At 41.5% G+C, this 18,342-nt stretch overlaps 1 protein-coding gene across 1 annotated transcript in view; it reads right to left on the reverse strand.

Annotated features, from left to right (window-relative positions):
• The window catches only part of LOC112454549 (E3 ubiquitin-protein ligase MYLIP), a 145,447-nt gene that overhangs the window by 13,539 nt on the left and 113,566 nt on the right, over positions 1 to 18,342 (reverse strand). The window contains exon 2 of the mRNA XM_025016013.1: positions 13,043 to 13,239. Within this exon, the coding sequence (XP_024871781.1) occupies positions 13,043 to 13,239 (197 nt within the window). The remainder of the gene's footprint in view (positions 1 to 13,042; positions 13,240 to 18,342) is intronic.

The following is an 18,342-nucleotide window of genomic DNA, read 5'->3' on the forward strand; positions in this document are numbered from 1 at the left end:
TAACTTATCCCACGTTCAACAGGTTTTAGTTTCGATTTATACGCCTCCCTTCCCCTTTTTTCTTCATTTTATCACAACATGACGCGCGTAAAACTTTTACGCGTTTTTCTCCGATATTTAACCTGTCTATTTCGAGTTTATAAACTAAACTTTCATGTTTGCTAACAAACTATTTAGATAGTCCAATGAAAAAAAAATATATTTTAAAAGATCAAATTGTCTAAAATGTCTAAATAGAACATTAAAGATACTTATTGCATTCTGAGAGGTATTAGATTGAAATGCACGCATTTTTAATTTTAAATGTACTATTCGCATTAGTACATTTATCTATGTATAAAAAAAGGTCAGCACTAATTGGCGTCCACGTTTTGTGAACGTGACATAACGCTATCGTATTGCGACAGTTTATTCTCGCAACGAGCCTCGAACAATAAGGTTTACCGTTACAGGCATCGTTGCATTACAACGTGATTACATTACAATACCGCATCGGAAAACAGGCGTGTTTTTGCGTAAATAGGTAAACGTAACACAAACGCTGTTATATTTATTCACAACGTGGAGAAAAAAAAACGTTTATTCGCGGCATAAAGAACACACACGTGGCGACTCATTATACCGTCGCTTATCCTGCGCAACTTCTCGTTCCGCCCGTCTACGCTTACATTATCATGGAATTACATGGCCGCGCAGCCATTACAATCGGGATGCTTTCACGAGCAATTAAAGGAAATCCCCTTAATCTCAACGGCGCGTTCCGGAAAAACTTTGGCGCAGCCACATTTCTCAAGAACCACTCCTTCGCGATGTAACGTAGTTCAGACAGGGAGCAAGAAAGAGAGAGAGAGGAGGGGGGGTTGAGAGATAAAAAGAGAAAAAAGAATAAGAGGTGTGTTTCTTCGCGGGAGGCTGTAATACCGTCAGATTACAACACCAGAAATGCCAGACAGCCAGTTCACGCTAAACGAAATCTCGAAAGCAAACGCCCAATTTTCCGGTATAGCAATGTGCCCCTTGCTCTGTTTCCATTTCCCCCTTTTTTAACCGTCCCCTTTTGAGTGCTACAGTGAAGACCGAGATACCAACATCCGACCGCCATTGAGTATGTCTTCTTCGCGTTGATACGCGGAATCAGAGATTTTTCACGCCGATAATTTTTGAAATTCCCTTTCCTGTCCGCGTCAGACAGTCTCGTGACTACTCTGAATTAACTCCAGCTTCGACGACCCTCTCGTTGCTTTCAACGCCGACGATGATGGTCGTTCTGGTCGTAGGACAATACCGAGTCAATTAGGGGACGATAATTTGGAGGATACCGCAGGCTGATTCTCACACAACACGATGCATCCATGCTTTATTACATTTCAATATTAATAGAATCAGAAGACTAATTATGCAGTAATAAACAATATAAATGTCAATAAACCTTGTCACTATTTAGTTTAAAATATCGTATTAACATTAACGCATTAGAAATGCATAGAAATATGAAAATTTATAATATTGAAATATTTCTGTCATTATTGAATGACATGGAGCGTACAAAGATGAGAAAAATTTTTAAAGATATAAATTTAGAAGTTGAGAGATTAATGAATGAAAGATTGGAAATCATTACTCTTAGAAAGAAATTAATAAATATATGTATATATGTTAATTAATCGCACTTCATCAAATGCACTTTTGGATCCTAGAAGATCGTAAAACAAATTTTGATATAATACAAATACAAACGGAATTTCTATGTTTATTGATACCAAAACAAACGCAATAATTGGCTCAAGATATATTCTTAATTGTGCTACACTGATGCTATTACGTAACTAATTAGCCCAAGAACTAATTATGTCTCATAAGCTTCTTTCGAAGCTAATCTCTCTCTCGAAAGCGAATCTCGCTGCGATCGGGCAATTCGCTCTAAAATGTGAGCCGATCGTCTTCTCTTATATATACTTTCATCCTCGCTTTTCACGTGCGGCTTATCCTTTTTCAGGGACATGTCGCAAGAAGAAACAAAAAGAAAAGAAGGATCGCTTCGGATATATCGTTATAGCGGGATCTCGGTGAAAAAAAAAGTTTCTACGAGAAACTCCAACTCCAAGCGCTTAACTTGACGACGACCGCGATTGCCATCTTCGAGATCGCTCGCAATTAGGTCCGTGGTATTTAAAAGCGTTTAGGGACTTCGGGGCGAAGTTCTCTCTCTCTCTCTCTCTCTCTCTCTCTCTCTCTCTCTCTCTCTGTCTCTCTCTCTCTCTTCCACGCGCGCAATCACGCCGAGGGATATATCCTTAATATCAAAAGTTGGCTCTTTCGTGGCGCGCGCATAAAAGTCCGAAAGGAGCTTTTACGAGCTCCTCTCAGATTGAGATTCCGCTGTAAATCAGATTAGCCTTTTACGAGGCTCTCTTCCGCGCGATTCCCGTCGATTTTCCGGGATCGTAAACGGCGCGCCGCGCGTCCCGCTAACAATGCCGCCGCAAAATTGATATTCTTCCATCGCGAAAAGTTTGGGAAGAAGCCGGAGGCGGAAGCGCGAAGGAGCATTCAACCGCCGGTAAAACGCGAACAGCGGTAAATCACGAGCGTGTCTCGGATGCCATCGATCGCTGTTCCCGCCGGTGCATTCGAGACTTCGAGATAGTTAAACATGCGACGGTAGACGGAGCGTGTGAAAAAAGATTTATGAAAGAGTGTTGGTATATCGATGCTCTCAACCGAGAATCGTATAATGCTAGTGGCGATAACACTCCTATCATATCCGCGATGTAACGTGATGTTACGAGGTATTTTTGTGTAATAATACAATAACAATATCGAGAAGCGAAAGCTCGAATAAAAATCAATGACTACAATATTTTATTCTCTAGAGCATTTTCGCTTTATATGAAATGAATATATTGTTCCAAGGTAAATCTGGATTTTATCTACCGTTTATAACTTTGGACCGGTTAAGTCGTGCCGAAACAATTTTATTGGAACATCTGTTCCCACGTCCTGTATTACTAAAAAAAAATCTCATTCAATACAACGAAACTTGTTTTTAAATTACCTTTGAGGAATAAAGATTTCTTTTATTTTCTTCTTTATATCTCATTGTAATTTCTAATTTATTTTTCCCGAACTAGTTAGATTCAGGGTTAAATTTCCATCAGGAAAGTGGCTGGAGGTGAATCTATATGAGAAACGCGTGACGACACGAAGAGATTCAACTCCTTACACGATTCGATTTATCAAGCTATAAGTTTACAAACCATTACCGGAACTAGTATTTCATCCCTGCCTCATTTCCCAACTCAGAGCACAACTCGGGACTCACTGTGCGCCAAGCGAATAAGCCTCTCTCCTCGAGCTTGGCTCGGTCCGAACACGTTGCCACCGCTACATTAACACTGATTTACTTACTTATATCCTGGGCCGCGGCCACTTCATAATTTTCCAACGAATTTCTCTCTCTTTGTCTCGCGACGTGAAATCGCGAAATATACGATAATAAGCACGACAATGCGAATTAACGCACCGACAGATAAAACATGCAATTACGCAATTTGATATTCTCACAAGAATATCAAATCGGATATTTTTTGCTTCCGGAAGATGTAATGCGGCAAATTTCCGCAAAAATATAACGTAGTAAAAAAATATATACTCGAATAAAATTAAAATACGATGGTTGCTATACGCATAATAAAATTTTATTCTTCATTTAATTTAAAATAAAAAACTCTTTAATTTCATTTGCATATTATTCAATATTAAAACATTGTAAAATGTGAAAATAAATTTGAATCAATTTATTCTAAAAGCTCAACTACGAGTATGCCGTCGTACAGTATATCTCATAAAAAGATTCGTAAAATGCGAAATAGTTTAAAAATCAGATTAAGAATCTACATATTGAAGCATATTGAAGCATATTGAAGCAAATTAAATACGTGTTTAACAGTTAGACATTTGAAAGTTAGAACAGACTCAACAGCCGGGGAGCGAATTTACAAATTCCGCTCTTTACGTCGTTCCAATTGCAACATGCGAAATTTCTCCGTTCGCAAGAGTGCACCGCATTCACTTGGATGCGCGACGTTACAGTAACAATGAATTATGCACTTAAATCCGCCTTGTGCGGCATGTGACGTAGAGATTTGCCGGAATTGTCATAGGTAGTTGTGCGGGTGAGCGTTCGCACAGCCCGAAAATTGTTGGTTTATATCTTGACATGCATGCACACACACACATTCCGCCGACAAGATATATACGAGTGGACTTAAGTTACGTTTTTTCTTTTTCGCCCGACCTAAATCGCCAACAAAGTTCCCTACACGCGAGCGGTTTAGCGCATTGTGCAAAGTCGCGAAGAAAATGTCTGGAAAGAAACAAAAGTTATCACGCCGCAAATTAAAAAAACATAACTTTGTGTCGTCGAAAACGACAATCCAAAAGATCGCGCATGAATGTCCTATTTCAAGGATACATTTTTATAGGGCGCGAATATCTGCGGTCGTTCCGCACTGAATACACAGCTCTTCCAACGTAAGCACAAAATTATGCCGCGGCATTCTGCAAGAGGTAGCGCATTTTCACATAAGTTTTTCTTCCGAATCGTGTCACTTTACGATACGATAAGGAAGCTCGATAACGCGAAAGAGAACGGCCGTCGTCAGCGTGTCGCTGGGAAGAGATGCGCGCGAGGGGAATATCCGTGAGTATCTTCCGGCACTCGACGGCAAAAGGCGCGGCTAACCCATTCCCGAAAAGGCGTTCTTCGTATAGAAACGATATGGCGCGATGAACTCCCGCGTCGCGTAACCCGCTCGAAATCGATCGATGCTTCGCCCCCGGGCTCTTCGAAAGTTACACAAAAGCGATTGTCGAGGAAGAGAGAAAGAGAAAGAGAGAGAAAGAGAGAGAGTCGGCGAAACTCGGGGAACACGGGGGCTTCAGAGGCGGGACGTATAGTTGTTATTTGACTTAACTTCGACGTATCAGTCGCGAAATCGACGCGACGCATCTTCGCAAGATAGCTGCTTTGAAAGGGACGATAGTCAGATACGTAAATTTACCTCGATGACACGCGGAGAGGATTTTCCATTCGCTGATAGCGCTATAACGAACACTTTAGCATTTTAATTTCCGCGATTTTATTTTGCAATCATTTTACACTGTTAAAATTTATGGAAATTTACGTGGAATGACGTTCTGGCAAATACGGCGTAATAAATTTAAGCATAAAGCGCCGCTAATTAACGCGTACCATGTACTGGCGTTCAGCGTATTTAACTAAAATTTATTTAAAGAATTACCACGTGACACAGTAATATTTCATTTAATTTCTCGCGGTGCACGCAGCGACACATGCTCGAGTCTTTAACCCGCCACCCGGCAAGGGTTGATTTACAAACGACTCACTCCCTGAATTATGTCGTCCCTCGCTAATGAACCCACCGTCTCCTGCGAACTCCGCCACCTCTCGTACACACCCGGGGACAAATCTCTTCCGAGCAGGATGGTACACTCGAAAACGTATCCGCGCGTGGTGCGTCACCGCGGAGCGCAACGTCGCAAATGCATTAACGCGAGACTTAAGATTTACGTTGCGAGCCTTTCGAGCAAGCCGGAGGCAAAGAGAAACGCGCGTAATCGCGGAAGTTAGGAGTCAAGGAGTTTTGAGACGTCACGCATTGGAATGCGATGCATAAGAAAAATGCGCGGCTCGGTGAGAAATTTAGCGCGAATTATCTATGTATAACTGTCGAAGTTGCGAGAATCATCCATTTCACGGTCGTAAAGAAATTTTACTGCGAAAAAAAGTGCCGAGAAATGATAAAGCCGGGAGAGAGTTAAGAGATTTTACAATGCGAAGAGATAAGGAATATGATAAACCAGAAACTTTCTCGCTTAAGTATTAAGAGATTTTATTCTCGTAATAGTTAATAAAATGCAACACACAAAAATTTAAATTATACGATTATAAATTATAAGTTATAAATTATAAATTTAAATTATAAAATTATAAATTATTAAATATTCTACCATTGGAAAATCCGTAATTTTATTTCAGTCCTCAGAGCGTTCGCCAACATATCCAAATACTCGCAACAAATTATAGAATTATAGATAGGATCGAAAAAAAAAGCGACCTATCTCGTCGACAAATCTTAACGTGGCTACTTGAAGACAAAATATTCCAAGGTCGTTGGATATCGAGAGAATTATCGGCCTATATATTTTACAATATCCCGCGGGGTAATAAATCCTGATTTATATTCCTAAAGCGATTCATTCTCTCGAACTCTTTCTATATTCTCGTTGCCATGACTCTGTTCTTTGTTATGTCGTCGCTCTATTTCGTCCTTTCAGCGTGCGACACATACATTCGCATCCTTTTTTCTCTCTCTCCCTTTCCATCGCGTGATTATCTGTTCGGTTTTCCCGGCCGAAAGTTTTTCCAGGCCGGCCTCTGGATGCTGCGCGCGGCCGCTTTTACCTAAACGCGCGTCCTTTGTGGCGAATTTATTTTTATTTTATCGACGAACGTATACTCCGGGCCGCATGTTGGCGTCTCCTGGCGTTCGGCCCGCCCTTACTTTTTCGAAAACCAGGCTGCGAGTTTTGCCTCGCGCGGAAAGCTCGGCGAAGGGGATCGAGGTCACTGGCAGGAGCCACTGACAAAAGGGAGAACAGACTGAAAAAGCCGAACTTCCACGCTGCTGTAAAACACTCGCGCAGCGTTTCGAACAAGATCTACGATTTTGCCGCCCTTTACAACTTGCGTTTTAACGCTTCAATGGACACTAGGGAGATTAACAGCAGCGCGCAAGGATATAGTTATTTCGCATCTTCGAGAAACGCTATTTATAGCCGGAGGCGACCACGACCACCCTTTATCTTCGTTCCCCGATTGGAAATATAATTAATAGCGGATCGTTATTCATGGATCTACGTTCCGCGAAACTATACAATGGGATTTCTTGTGAGAAATTAGCATAGATTGTCGGAGATCCGTAGATTCGTGAAACTATGCTTATTCATCAAATAATGGCCGACTATGAATACCGCTGTTAGGTATAGTTCGTCCGGTCGACTATTTCGCCCTTGTCAAACCCGGATTACTGAGCGGAATATCATTGAATATACATATACGCTACGCTCATATCAATGCTATCGTACAAATATTAATATTAATGAATACTATATCTCTGAATTTATCCGATTATTCAACCTCTATATCAGATCTGTATGAAAAACGACTATGACATAAATAAAATAATGTCAGTCGATGATACACATGCCTATGTGCAATTTCAATTCTCGATGTGTTTATTTTTTCGTCTAGAATTTTTAAATAATTTTCAGCCTCGATCTTCTTGAATTCTTGCGAATCATTAACACTCGCTTCGCCAACGTCACGTTTGCGTTGTGCCGAGACAAAAAAAAGTTTGCTCGTGTGAGTGCGCGAGTGCGATGAACCCGAATTTCTTCCTTTGTAGCGTCCTCGTTTCTGACGGTCGCACGCCGACGACATTTTTCTTTTCATCAGAGTTAAGCCGTATCCGGGCGAGAGATAAAACTTATAATTTATAACACGTAGCACACGCCCGCGCTACTGGCCTTTTTCCACGCGACTCTCGACGGCGGTGGACGCAATTTTCTTTTTTTGCCGATATATACAGGCGATAAAAAAACGGCCGTTTCCTGCCCGAGCGTTTTCTGCCCATCAGTTTTTTTTCATCCGCACAACCAGAGAAGCGCGACACATATATTTTATTTTATTCCGTTTATTACCGTTACGGAAATGTTTGTTTAACCTTTGGGACGTAAACCTTTTTTAATACCATAGGCTAAAACATGTAATCGTAGATTTCGTGCTGTTTTTGTCAATTTTGGTGCTGTTTGATATTTAACATTACAAGTTTTTAAAAATTGCGAGTTTGAAAAAATATTCGTGTTCTAGTGTTAAAATGAAATGTTCTATGGACCCTGACTGAAGAACAAAGTGCTAGTTAAAAATAGTCAAATATATTCTGATTCAGAGATAAATATAAATGTAAAATTACGATATATTTTTCCTCATAGATATACGAGCGAAGATTCATGTAAATTTAGATAAACATGCTAAAATATCAATATGCATATCCATACTGAATAGTTACATTTGCCTATCATAGAAATGTTAATAGCGATTTCAATTATTATTCAATTGTTATTCTTTACAACTGGTAATTTCTCAATTAGTATTCACGTAATAATTTACGAATATATCATGAACGAATAATAATTCACGAAATAATAGTTAGTTCATAGAAATTCTATAGCCACTGTTAATATTTACGGCAAACACATAAATTGTTCCATTACCTTAAATATTCGAATTTGTTAGAAACGTAGTTTTAACGGTTAAAGTAACGATGTTGTAATCCTCGAGCTCGTACACTTTTGCGAATTTTTTTCTCCTCAAACGCAAATCTTCGGGATCCTCGCGACGCGAACGAAATGACAAATTACTCGCGCGTTGTAGTATTCTTATAAAAAGTTGCAGTTGTAATTCTGCAGATTAGAGTTATAAGTTCCGACCACCTTGGATACCGAAACACTTTGTCTTTATCAACGTCGTGACTTCGCGATTGGAAGAAATAGTCGGCGATCTCTCTTTCTCTCTCTCACCGTTGCGACATATGATAGACGATCCTGCTGACGACATTTCGCTAATGCGAAAGTGCAATGCGAATTAATAAGAACGGAGCGATGAAATTTCGCTTCTCAATCTACCCGTGGCGTAAACTCGACGCCCTCGATGGATACAGCGACGTTCATTGAAATTTTACGACGAATCATTATTACGAAATTAATTGCGCGGCCCGTTAATTTTCGCTGTCGTCAGTTATAAAATATGGATATAACAATTTTCAACGCGCTGTATTTTTAATCATCGATCACCTCGCGATGCGATAATGGCGAGGCGTGTCACTTCGCGCCCGTATATCTTCCAAAAATTTACGGGCGGAATGTGACGGGAAAGTCGTGACGTTCGTTGCAAACGAAATTTAGATCGCCGATAAATCAAATGCGAGCGCCGGTATGAAGCTTCCACGTCGGACAGAGGTTCGAATTTGCGATCGGAGAATTTTTTTTGTGTGTGCGGATAAAAATGCAGATCGATAAATCACAGGCAAAGTCGATAGCGCCAAATAATTAACGTGATACCCCGTGATTTATATCCCTGTGATAAAATATGATGATGAAGTACGCTACGTTTCGATTAAAAAAAAAAAAATTATCGTTCTCATTTTTTGTATTTTTACGAATTTCCTGCGTATTTGCATCAGAAGGCAGTCATCAATGAAAATATTGCCGACAAGCTTAACGTGACTCGAAATTACCGAGATATTAATCAAGCGCGAAAACAAACTGCGAACAGCTAATTTCGGCGAGTTGTATAAATGATCAAACACTTTGATCACCAAATTTTCGTCGATAATGCAAATAGAACATCGTAAGGCAGAAATAATAGAATATGCATTTACGATACAAAAGTAAACGCTCGACGTAGCTTGGCCGGACACTAATGTAATCTGCACATCAAGTAGCTCTTAATATCAGCGTGTTGGTCCTGCAAAACCTTGCCGGCATCCTCCCATCCCTTTCTCGGAAAAAGCCGTCACGAACGGCACGGTGTAACGCAATTAAATCTGACCCACGCCGGGATTAATTTTGTGGTATCTTATGTGACAGCTCCGAGACAAACCGTTTTGCCCGGGCTCGTGCCATACTCCACGGATTTTACACACCGAATATACACACGACCCTCCGAGATATCCCGGCTGGAGTGGAAAATAAGCGCGATGTGGTAATGTCGTAATTTTGTTAGAGATTAATTCGCTTATGTGTCTGCGCACTGAGAAGTACCTTCGAGAGATTAATTGCGATTCGCCCAGCTAAAAGTCTCACGTAATTTGGGTAACGTATATCCGGCTTATGGTAGAAATAATCTGCGACTTGAGTAATGATCATATTGATGATGTAATACCGGAAATTCGCTAATCGCACCTGAAAGCGCGATGTTAACTTGCGGAAGGTAAATCTCTCGGTGGATTTGGATTTAATTCGGTCGACCATACAGCAATGTCAAAAGACACACATCGTAAAGGGACGTCGAAGCGCCATGCACGGATTAAGAGGCTCTGAGGGAAGCTCGTGAAATCGGCTTTTTCGACGAGGCGTAATCGGGCTAGGCTAGGCGTAAAATCTCGCTCGAGCGTACTTGCGTAAAAGCCTAATTTCTTAATTAAACAAAATCCCGCTCTTGTATTTCGTCTATTATTAGTTCCGCTTTCAATAATTAAATTTCTTAATTATTAACACTGTCGGAACTTGCAGAAATAAAATTCATTAATTTAAGGTCATTAATTTATAACATCAAAGTTAGGTACATTTAATAATCAATTCATAATGCATTACAGATGAACAGAGTGTTCTGAATCTGTCAATCAATTTTTTGTTCCTTAATTAAAGTTTAAAATATATTTCTACTGAAAATATCTCGCGATGTCTCTATAGGAATAACCATCACGTCTTTTTCATGCTGCACGTAAAGCAAGAAGGATTCGCAGTAAATCTAATGGATTACATATTGCTGGACAGTGAGAGAGTTACGTTGGCGTCGCACCAGCTGGCGTAATTACAACAGCAGCGTCACGATATCGGTGACGAATTAATTCGCACGCCGGACGCATTACTCTTCGCGCATTTAGCTTCACGCGGAGGTAATTCGAGCGAACGCGATTAAATTGAAATTACGTTTCGATCCGTTGAAATTTGCGGGCCGCTACTAATTACAATCGATCCAGGCTACGTTTAATTGCGTCGACTCGCCGGAAACTTCCGACACGAGCGCGGGTATTCGTCGCCGGACTGTCGCGTCGGGAATTTTTTCGCTTTAAGAACCACGAAAAGCTCTGAAAAGTTGCAGAGAGTGTTCAGAGAGAGAGAGAGAAGCAATTCTAGGTAGAGAACACGTCACTCCTTTCCGAAGTTTAATCGCGACGGGAAACGGGAAGGAACATACCGACGCGAAACTCGAATATCTAACTACTTCTCCGTGACATAAGCGAGTTTTTCTATTCACGAAAATCGCAATTAAAATCTATCTGTTCACCTGTTCACACACAAGCTTCATTTAAATCTTTCGGACAAATTTCTCATCAAACCTGTGATCCGTTCAACCGGAAATCCATGAGGAAACTCCGCGAGAGCTTCCCAAATATGTATATTCCCTGCTCTCCACTGCACCGACGCGATTCAATCTCGCGACGCGGCGATTGTATTGCGGCAATGTCACGTATCGGGACGACGCCGATACAAATGCCGCGAATAATGCAAAATAAATCACATCGGCGCCGTGCATAACATTATTTACCGTGCGTCTCGCCCGCGCGGAAAAGCGCACTAGCGTCGCTCCCGCGCTCGCGCCCGAAAACACATATCTGACAACGCGATATCGCCGGATGCAATCAGTATACTCCCATGGCGACGCCAGCATGCAATTTCGTACGTGCTTGCTCGAGGATCGATGGATCGCGCGGATCGCGCCCAAGGAATTCTGATTGCACGAGCACTCCTTCTTTCTCCCTTTTTCCGTCTCTCGCCACATTTCTCTCTCCTTCCTCTTTTTTTATTATCCTTTTTCTCTCTCGATTTCGCTCTCTGGCTCTCCCTCTGAAAAAGATTTTTAGGGCAGCAACGATTTTCAATTCGGACAAGGGCCTCCGTCCGTCTCTCCCTCTCGTTGTTGCATGCGCACGAGTGCACCCGCGCGTCGGATTACAGTGGAACAATTCGCGTCTGCCGCGGAGTTCGCGGTGAGCCTCGCTTTGAATACGCGGCGTCGCGCCGCGGTAACGAGCCAATCAGAACTTCAAACAAAATGAGTTCCTGCTTTCCCGGCCGTACACCCGCGACGTATATTTCCCGGAGGCAGTTTCTCATTACGTAGTTTACGGTGCCGGATGCTGATTTTAAAACACAACTAGACGGCTTTACCTTCGTGGTAATACCATTTATTACATATTACTACAAACTGCGTACAGAATAACAGAATGCAATACCGTGTTTGAATTCGTATCACATTGACGGACTCCATGGTCGTGCAATAGATATTACGAGATGAAACTTTGACTAAATTTTAAAACTAACTTTCCGTATTTAAACGTTCGAGGATCGATAAAGAACGCAAGAGAGAGAGAAAGAGAGAGAAATTCGACTGACGGTATAGAGAGCTCGGAGACAATGCAAATGTCCCGTAATTAAAGCGGCGACGGTAGCAAAGAGGGATTGGTCTAACTACTTCCAGTTACCGATACTGGAAATTTATTGCAGGAAAAGAAAGACGTGGGACACTTGGATTAAGAGCTCTACCGAAGGATTAAGAGCATCCCAGAGGAGTCTTATTGTGAGATCATCATGATCCCGTTAGGTATCATCGACGTCTAATTTAACTATAGACAATGTCGCGCGGTAATCCCTGAAATAAGGGGATATCGCCTCTATACTTGAAATCACATCGGCCAATCAATCGCGGAGGATCGCTCTGTCGAGCATGTAAACTATCCGTCCATCTCAGTCTCCCGGTTGCCGAGGAACAACGAACAGCAGGCCCCCCGGGAGTTTACGAGATTACACGTAGATCCCTTTCGAACCCTCGTCCATAGTCGGAGGGTCATAAACGCGAAATAGAAGCTTTACTAAATTATCACATCGTTAAATAATCATGCGAAGATATATGGAGGGTAAAAGCAATTCCGTTAAAGCAATTAAGGCGTTTAGCTGAATTCGAGGAGAAATGTTTTATGATGTTTACGTTCCAAATAAATTAATATTTAAATCTAGTTATAACTGTTTACATATCTACGTTGCTAAAAATATATTTATTTATTAGACTATTCCTAAAAGAATTAAAACGTCTGGGGATTTGTTCGGTCTGTCGCGATCGAAATATATTCGGACAAAAACAACGGCGCGACTGGTACCGATTAATTTTCCTTACCTGGTAGCCTCCTGCAGCAACAGGTGAGGCGGCACCCAAAACTTAACCCTCAGAGCGAATCTTAAAGGCGCCACGCCGCCGCCGGTCTGCCGCTCTATGGGGTTTCTCAAGTTCAGCCAGAGTTCTTCGCCCTTCGCGTTTTGGTACTTCAGCCCGAAGTAATCGCACTCCTTGCTGACTCCCAGACAGTCGCAGGCCTGCAAACAAATCGATCGTTGTATTATTCTCTCGCGTATTCTCTCGGCGTCATCGCGCGACACTGAACGTTCAATACGGCTCTATATATTTCAAGTAAACTGAATCGATCGTGCCAAATATACGCTTTCGCGCAAATCGGCTTGCTCTCGGGATACGACCCAAATTTTCAAACGACCCGCCATATCTCTTCGGTTTAGCGTCTATAATTAATCGTTGATCCGCGACACTTGGACCGATTAATCCGCACGGGATTCTCTCTCGCGGGCGCGAGTCCGGGAGGCAAACAAATCGCCGGCAATAATTTAGGAAGTTACAGCACGCGTGGGGTACCGTCCGATACCGCGCACAGATATCGCGGAAAAGCGCGCCGCGGAGTCATTATTCGCTCCGCACCTCACCTCCTCCGCCTCGTTCCCGCCGCGACCGCCGTTTCCCCATTCTTGCCGGTAATTTTTCCTCCCCACGGCCCCCGTAATTGCGGACCGGCAAAAATATCGCGATCGAGGCGGCTAACGTAATGCAATTAAATCAAGCGTGTTGCTTACGCGCTCGCAATTTCTTTCTGCGCGGAATGTAACTCGGATCTTTTTGTTCAGGAACGCCGTCTCGCAATAAATGAAAATACGCTACGACTAAAAATCACATACAATAAAATATTTGCATTTCGGATTAAGGTTCTTATATAACAAACACAGAATGACAATAAGATAAAGCCGCTTACTTCATGGATTATGAAGATATCGAGATATTCAACTTCTATTATTCCATGAGAAATCTTATTTTCTTCATCCATCTGAATTATTTAATTATTATGGATCTTTCCATTTGATAGATTCAGTTGCGGAGTCAATCTTTTCCGAGCGGAGACTCCCAGGTGATTTAACTGGCAATTTTTCGCCGAGTTTTTTTAATATTCATCGTTAGACATATTGAATTGAAAGGCAGCTAAAAAGTATTCCGAATAAATTCTTAATAAGCAGCCTTTTCCATTTACTCGCGCGCGCTCTACACCATCGAGGGATTCTATTCATCCACAGCTCCGGCTCATTCTGCATTATAAAATCGATATTCATGGTGATATCAGCGATCGTACTTTTATCGTAAATTGTGCCTTTAGCACGCCGGCGCCGCTCGCCCGGCGTTATTGCGAGCTATTACCTATATCCGTTATTTACGCCGAGCAAACGCCGCAAGTGGCGTTGAAAAAATCGTTAAAAACATTACGGAAAATGACACGTGCTCGACTCTAATCCGCAACATCGATCTCGCAATTTAAATCACGCGTTCATGCAGCACTAGCTGATTATCGTGAATAAATCATAGAACGCGCGTGAAAAATTCGCGTGGCTCATCGAGAGTGTCGCGACTGATAATTTATCCCCCTCGCTGGATAACCTGCTTGATGACCCAGACAAGATAATTTCGCACGTTGTACTTTTGCCCGCGGACAGAGGCGTTTTAATTCATTCACCGTAACGCGAACGCGTAATTTCTCCTAATAAACGACGCTAATAAATTCATCCGGCAACACGATCAGTGATCGACCGAATGCGGTGCGGTTACGCGCTGAAAATATCTACGTGGTGCATAAATTGTGGTAGTGAGAATCAAATCACGAGATATTAAATTACTGGTGTCGTGGTAAAAAAAAAAAACGGTTGATACATCGCGAAAATGTTTGATGCAAAAAAATGAAACAAATAGCCGGGGGCTACTTAAGTGAATTTACACGCGGCATCAGCGAACTATCGGGAATGTTACAATCAATCGATTACTCGTGAACGTCTGTATACGTTATATACTGCATACGTTATATACTGTATACTGTATACAAGCGATAAAATAAACTTTGAACACGTGTGGTTCTGACGAAAGGAAAATATTAAGTAAGTACTCCCTCCGTATCTTATTTTCTTTAATGTGTCTCATTTCGCTTTTGATCCTGAAAATATTTGCTGCATCAAAATTACGGTTAGTGCGTGTACCAAAAATTCGCCGCAACATCCGATATAACGAACCAACAAATTTCTCAAAAAACCGCTTTTAAAACGTTGCACGATCGATGGGCCAGAAATAAAAGCTATTATTTTTATCATGTTGACAGAGTGCCATTTAAGCCGCTCACTGTCGATGAGTGACACATACTTTGACGACACAAATAGACATTTTATTGGTCGTTATTGATGGATGGCCGATTTTATTAGAATAATGATATCGACACCCAACTAATAACGAAGATAAAGTACCGACGTTAAAAATCCGGTTGTCGATGGAGAAGCATCAATACTAACAAAAAAGTTTACAAACGAGAAGTATCTGCGAGTGTTGCAAATTTCAGTAACGATTCTCCTTCTCTCTCTCTCTCTCTCTCTCTCTCTCTCTCTCTCTCTCTCTCTCTCTCTCTCTCTCTCTCTCTTTCTTTCTTAAAAGACCGGATTTTCGAGATATACCGATGTTACAGGCAAACTCGGTCACGTACGTTGTGATAAGGGAAATTCACGGAGAGCGCTCGCGCTCGTTGTCCCCGCGGTAATTTATCGCGCCCGGTCAACCGGGCGATGGCCTTTTCCGGAAGTGGAAATGCGAAAAAACGATTGATGACGAGCGTCATTCACTTTAAATCCCTCCGATTGGCTCCGATTGCATGGAAGGCAAAGTTCCTTCGGTTCTTTGTACTTCCCTCTTATGCTTGTTTCATATACACGAAAAAAAATCAAATTTTGAAAAGGTGCATCAGAGTAGAATTATAGCACGCTATCTTTATCTTCATGCCTAGCTTTCAGTCAAGCTTTTACGAATATATATGTATATCTCTGTATCTTAGAAGTAAAGAATCATATGTCCAGTTTTTGTCAAAATGGAGTTAATACATTTTCCGATACATGTATATCAGGGGCTTAAATTATATAATGATAAAAGGTCTTACGTCTATTGTTAGTGATTAAGATAAAATGTTTTAAAAAAGTCGCATTGAAAATTTTCATAGTGCCTTAATTTTAAACCAGGTACAGCGCGTTATTGGCAGTTGTACTATTAAACTTGTCAGTTAAATTACTTTATTAAAAACTCAATAAATCAAGTTGCTACTTTCATCTTATATCTAAAAACACCATTTCCCTATTTAAAACTTTAAACTTTGATTTCTCTAAATTCAGAATAATGGAGATATGATTCTTATACATGTAGATATACAGCGAATAAAATTTATTATATTGGGAATTATATAATATAATTTGTCACATTTTTTCTATTGTCAGGGAAATTATTATGACAAGTTTCAGGTTTCGAGACAAAATATTGTTGAAGTATAGTGTGACGCTGCATGTCGGGTGATAGTTTACATAAGAAGACAGTAAATTCTTGGTTTATTCGCTCGAATGTTGTTGGCTACGCCCTTTAATCTCGCGAGTGCAACGCGCGACGTGCGGTTTCGTCTGCTCTTTATACGAAGAGACGAAACCGCACCAGCGCAATGACGCGGCTAGCGACGCATGAATTGCAGATTCGCGGGCAAACACAGTTTGGGAACGAAATTTATCGTTCGAAGGCCGTATGTTTATGCACCGTTCGAAGTATTCCGGGAAAAATGCAGCAGCCCTGTGTTTCAGATGAATGCCAGGAGATTTGCTCAAACGGAACGAAACAGTCTCGCTCCAACCTGTATTGCGCGTCCGAGAATGATCATCTATTTCTCCTTTCGCTTCCCCGAGATGTCCTTTGAAAGATATCAAACGATACCCGAGAATTGCATGCAGTGTAGCAGAATAACGATATCGGTTCTTAATAATTGATCTCGTCGCTCGTAACTATGTTTAATGTCTCTTGACAATCTAATTTTCGTTGTCGCTAAATATTTTATATCGACACTGACACAATCTAATTGAGCATCGACGAAAAGCAGAAATTTGGTCAATATTTAACTGAATGATAAAGAATACAAAAAAAAATTTTCAAGAATTTCTTGAAACGACAAGGAGCGACAATGAGGAAAATGAGCAATTACTTAATCACAGCACTGAAGATTAATGATTGACCTTTCGTTTATAAATATCCGGCAGACTCCTCAAAGCAAAAGCGCAATACTGAAACCTTCATTATTGGATAAGCCGGCAATTGCGCCTCTACTCTATTGTCTCGAGTAAGACTACAAACAGGGCGCAAGCAACCCTCCCTTGTTTACCCGTTCTTGATTGGGTCGTGAATCTATAATAGGTTAGAACCAGTTTCTCGTCGAACGCGCACCAAGAATTGTAAACGCGAAACTTTATCCGGCATATTTTTATCGTTCGCCGAAGTTGTTTGCATCGTCTACTGTTCGAGGAAGACTCGAGCATTGCGCATCGGTGAGTTTCTCTCTCTTTTTCTCCACCATTCTCGTCGGGGAAAGTTCCCTCACATTATTTCGCCGTTGGCTCACCGGGGCTCGTATAAATTTTTGCGCCGCGGGCGCGGGTCGACTCGTGCAGCTTCCAGAAATGATTATGTAAATTCCTCCGAGAGTGAATTGCATGCTCTATTTGATTGCGAGTATTTAATCAAGCGCCGATACAAAAGCGCCGTGTCAAAAAAAAGTACCTTCGCGAAGCGAATGCGTCAAAAAGTTTGCCTTCTCGAGAAAAAAAATTATGAGAACACGCTAAACGCAGCAATTGAGTATATCTGAATGACGAAAATACGTTGCAAAATCAGTTACCGTTTCTATATCTATCTCGAGATTTTACACTGAATATAAAAACGATCGCAACTGATAAATCCGCACTATTGTAACGCGAAGGACGCGTCTCTCGTTACGCTCGACAGCGCGCGCGTTCTCACAATTCATATGCCAACCTATATAAGCATAAAGCGATATTATCATCGATGTGCTGGAACACTCACTACCTGATGCGTTTTACGCATCTACTCGTGCACCTCCGCCGCTGCAATTTTTCGCTATATTTGCCTTCGAAAATAAAACGACGGTGATAGCCGACCGGTGAACTAGCCCAGCTAGGTACTTCAAAGACTTCGGGCATGTGCAATTTCCAGGCGTGCCTACGAGCTCGCCCGCGCGATTATACCGGCATTCGATTTTTCAACGAATTCGCATATTGCAGTTCCTT

The sequence above is a fragment of the Temnothorax curvispinosus genome, unplaced genomic scaffold (genome assembly GCF_003070985.1).
Source record: "Temnothorax curvispinosus isolate PA1 unplaced genomic scaffold, ASM307098v1 QBEX01005133.1, whole genome shotgun sequence".
In the NCBI taxonomy this organism is placed as follows: domain Eukaryota; kingdom Metazoa; phylum Arthropoda; class Insecta; order Hymenoptera; family Formicidae; genus Temnothorax; species Temnothorax curvispinosus.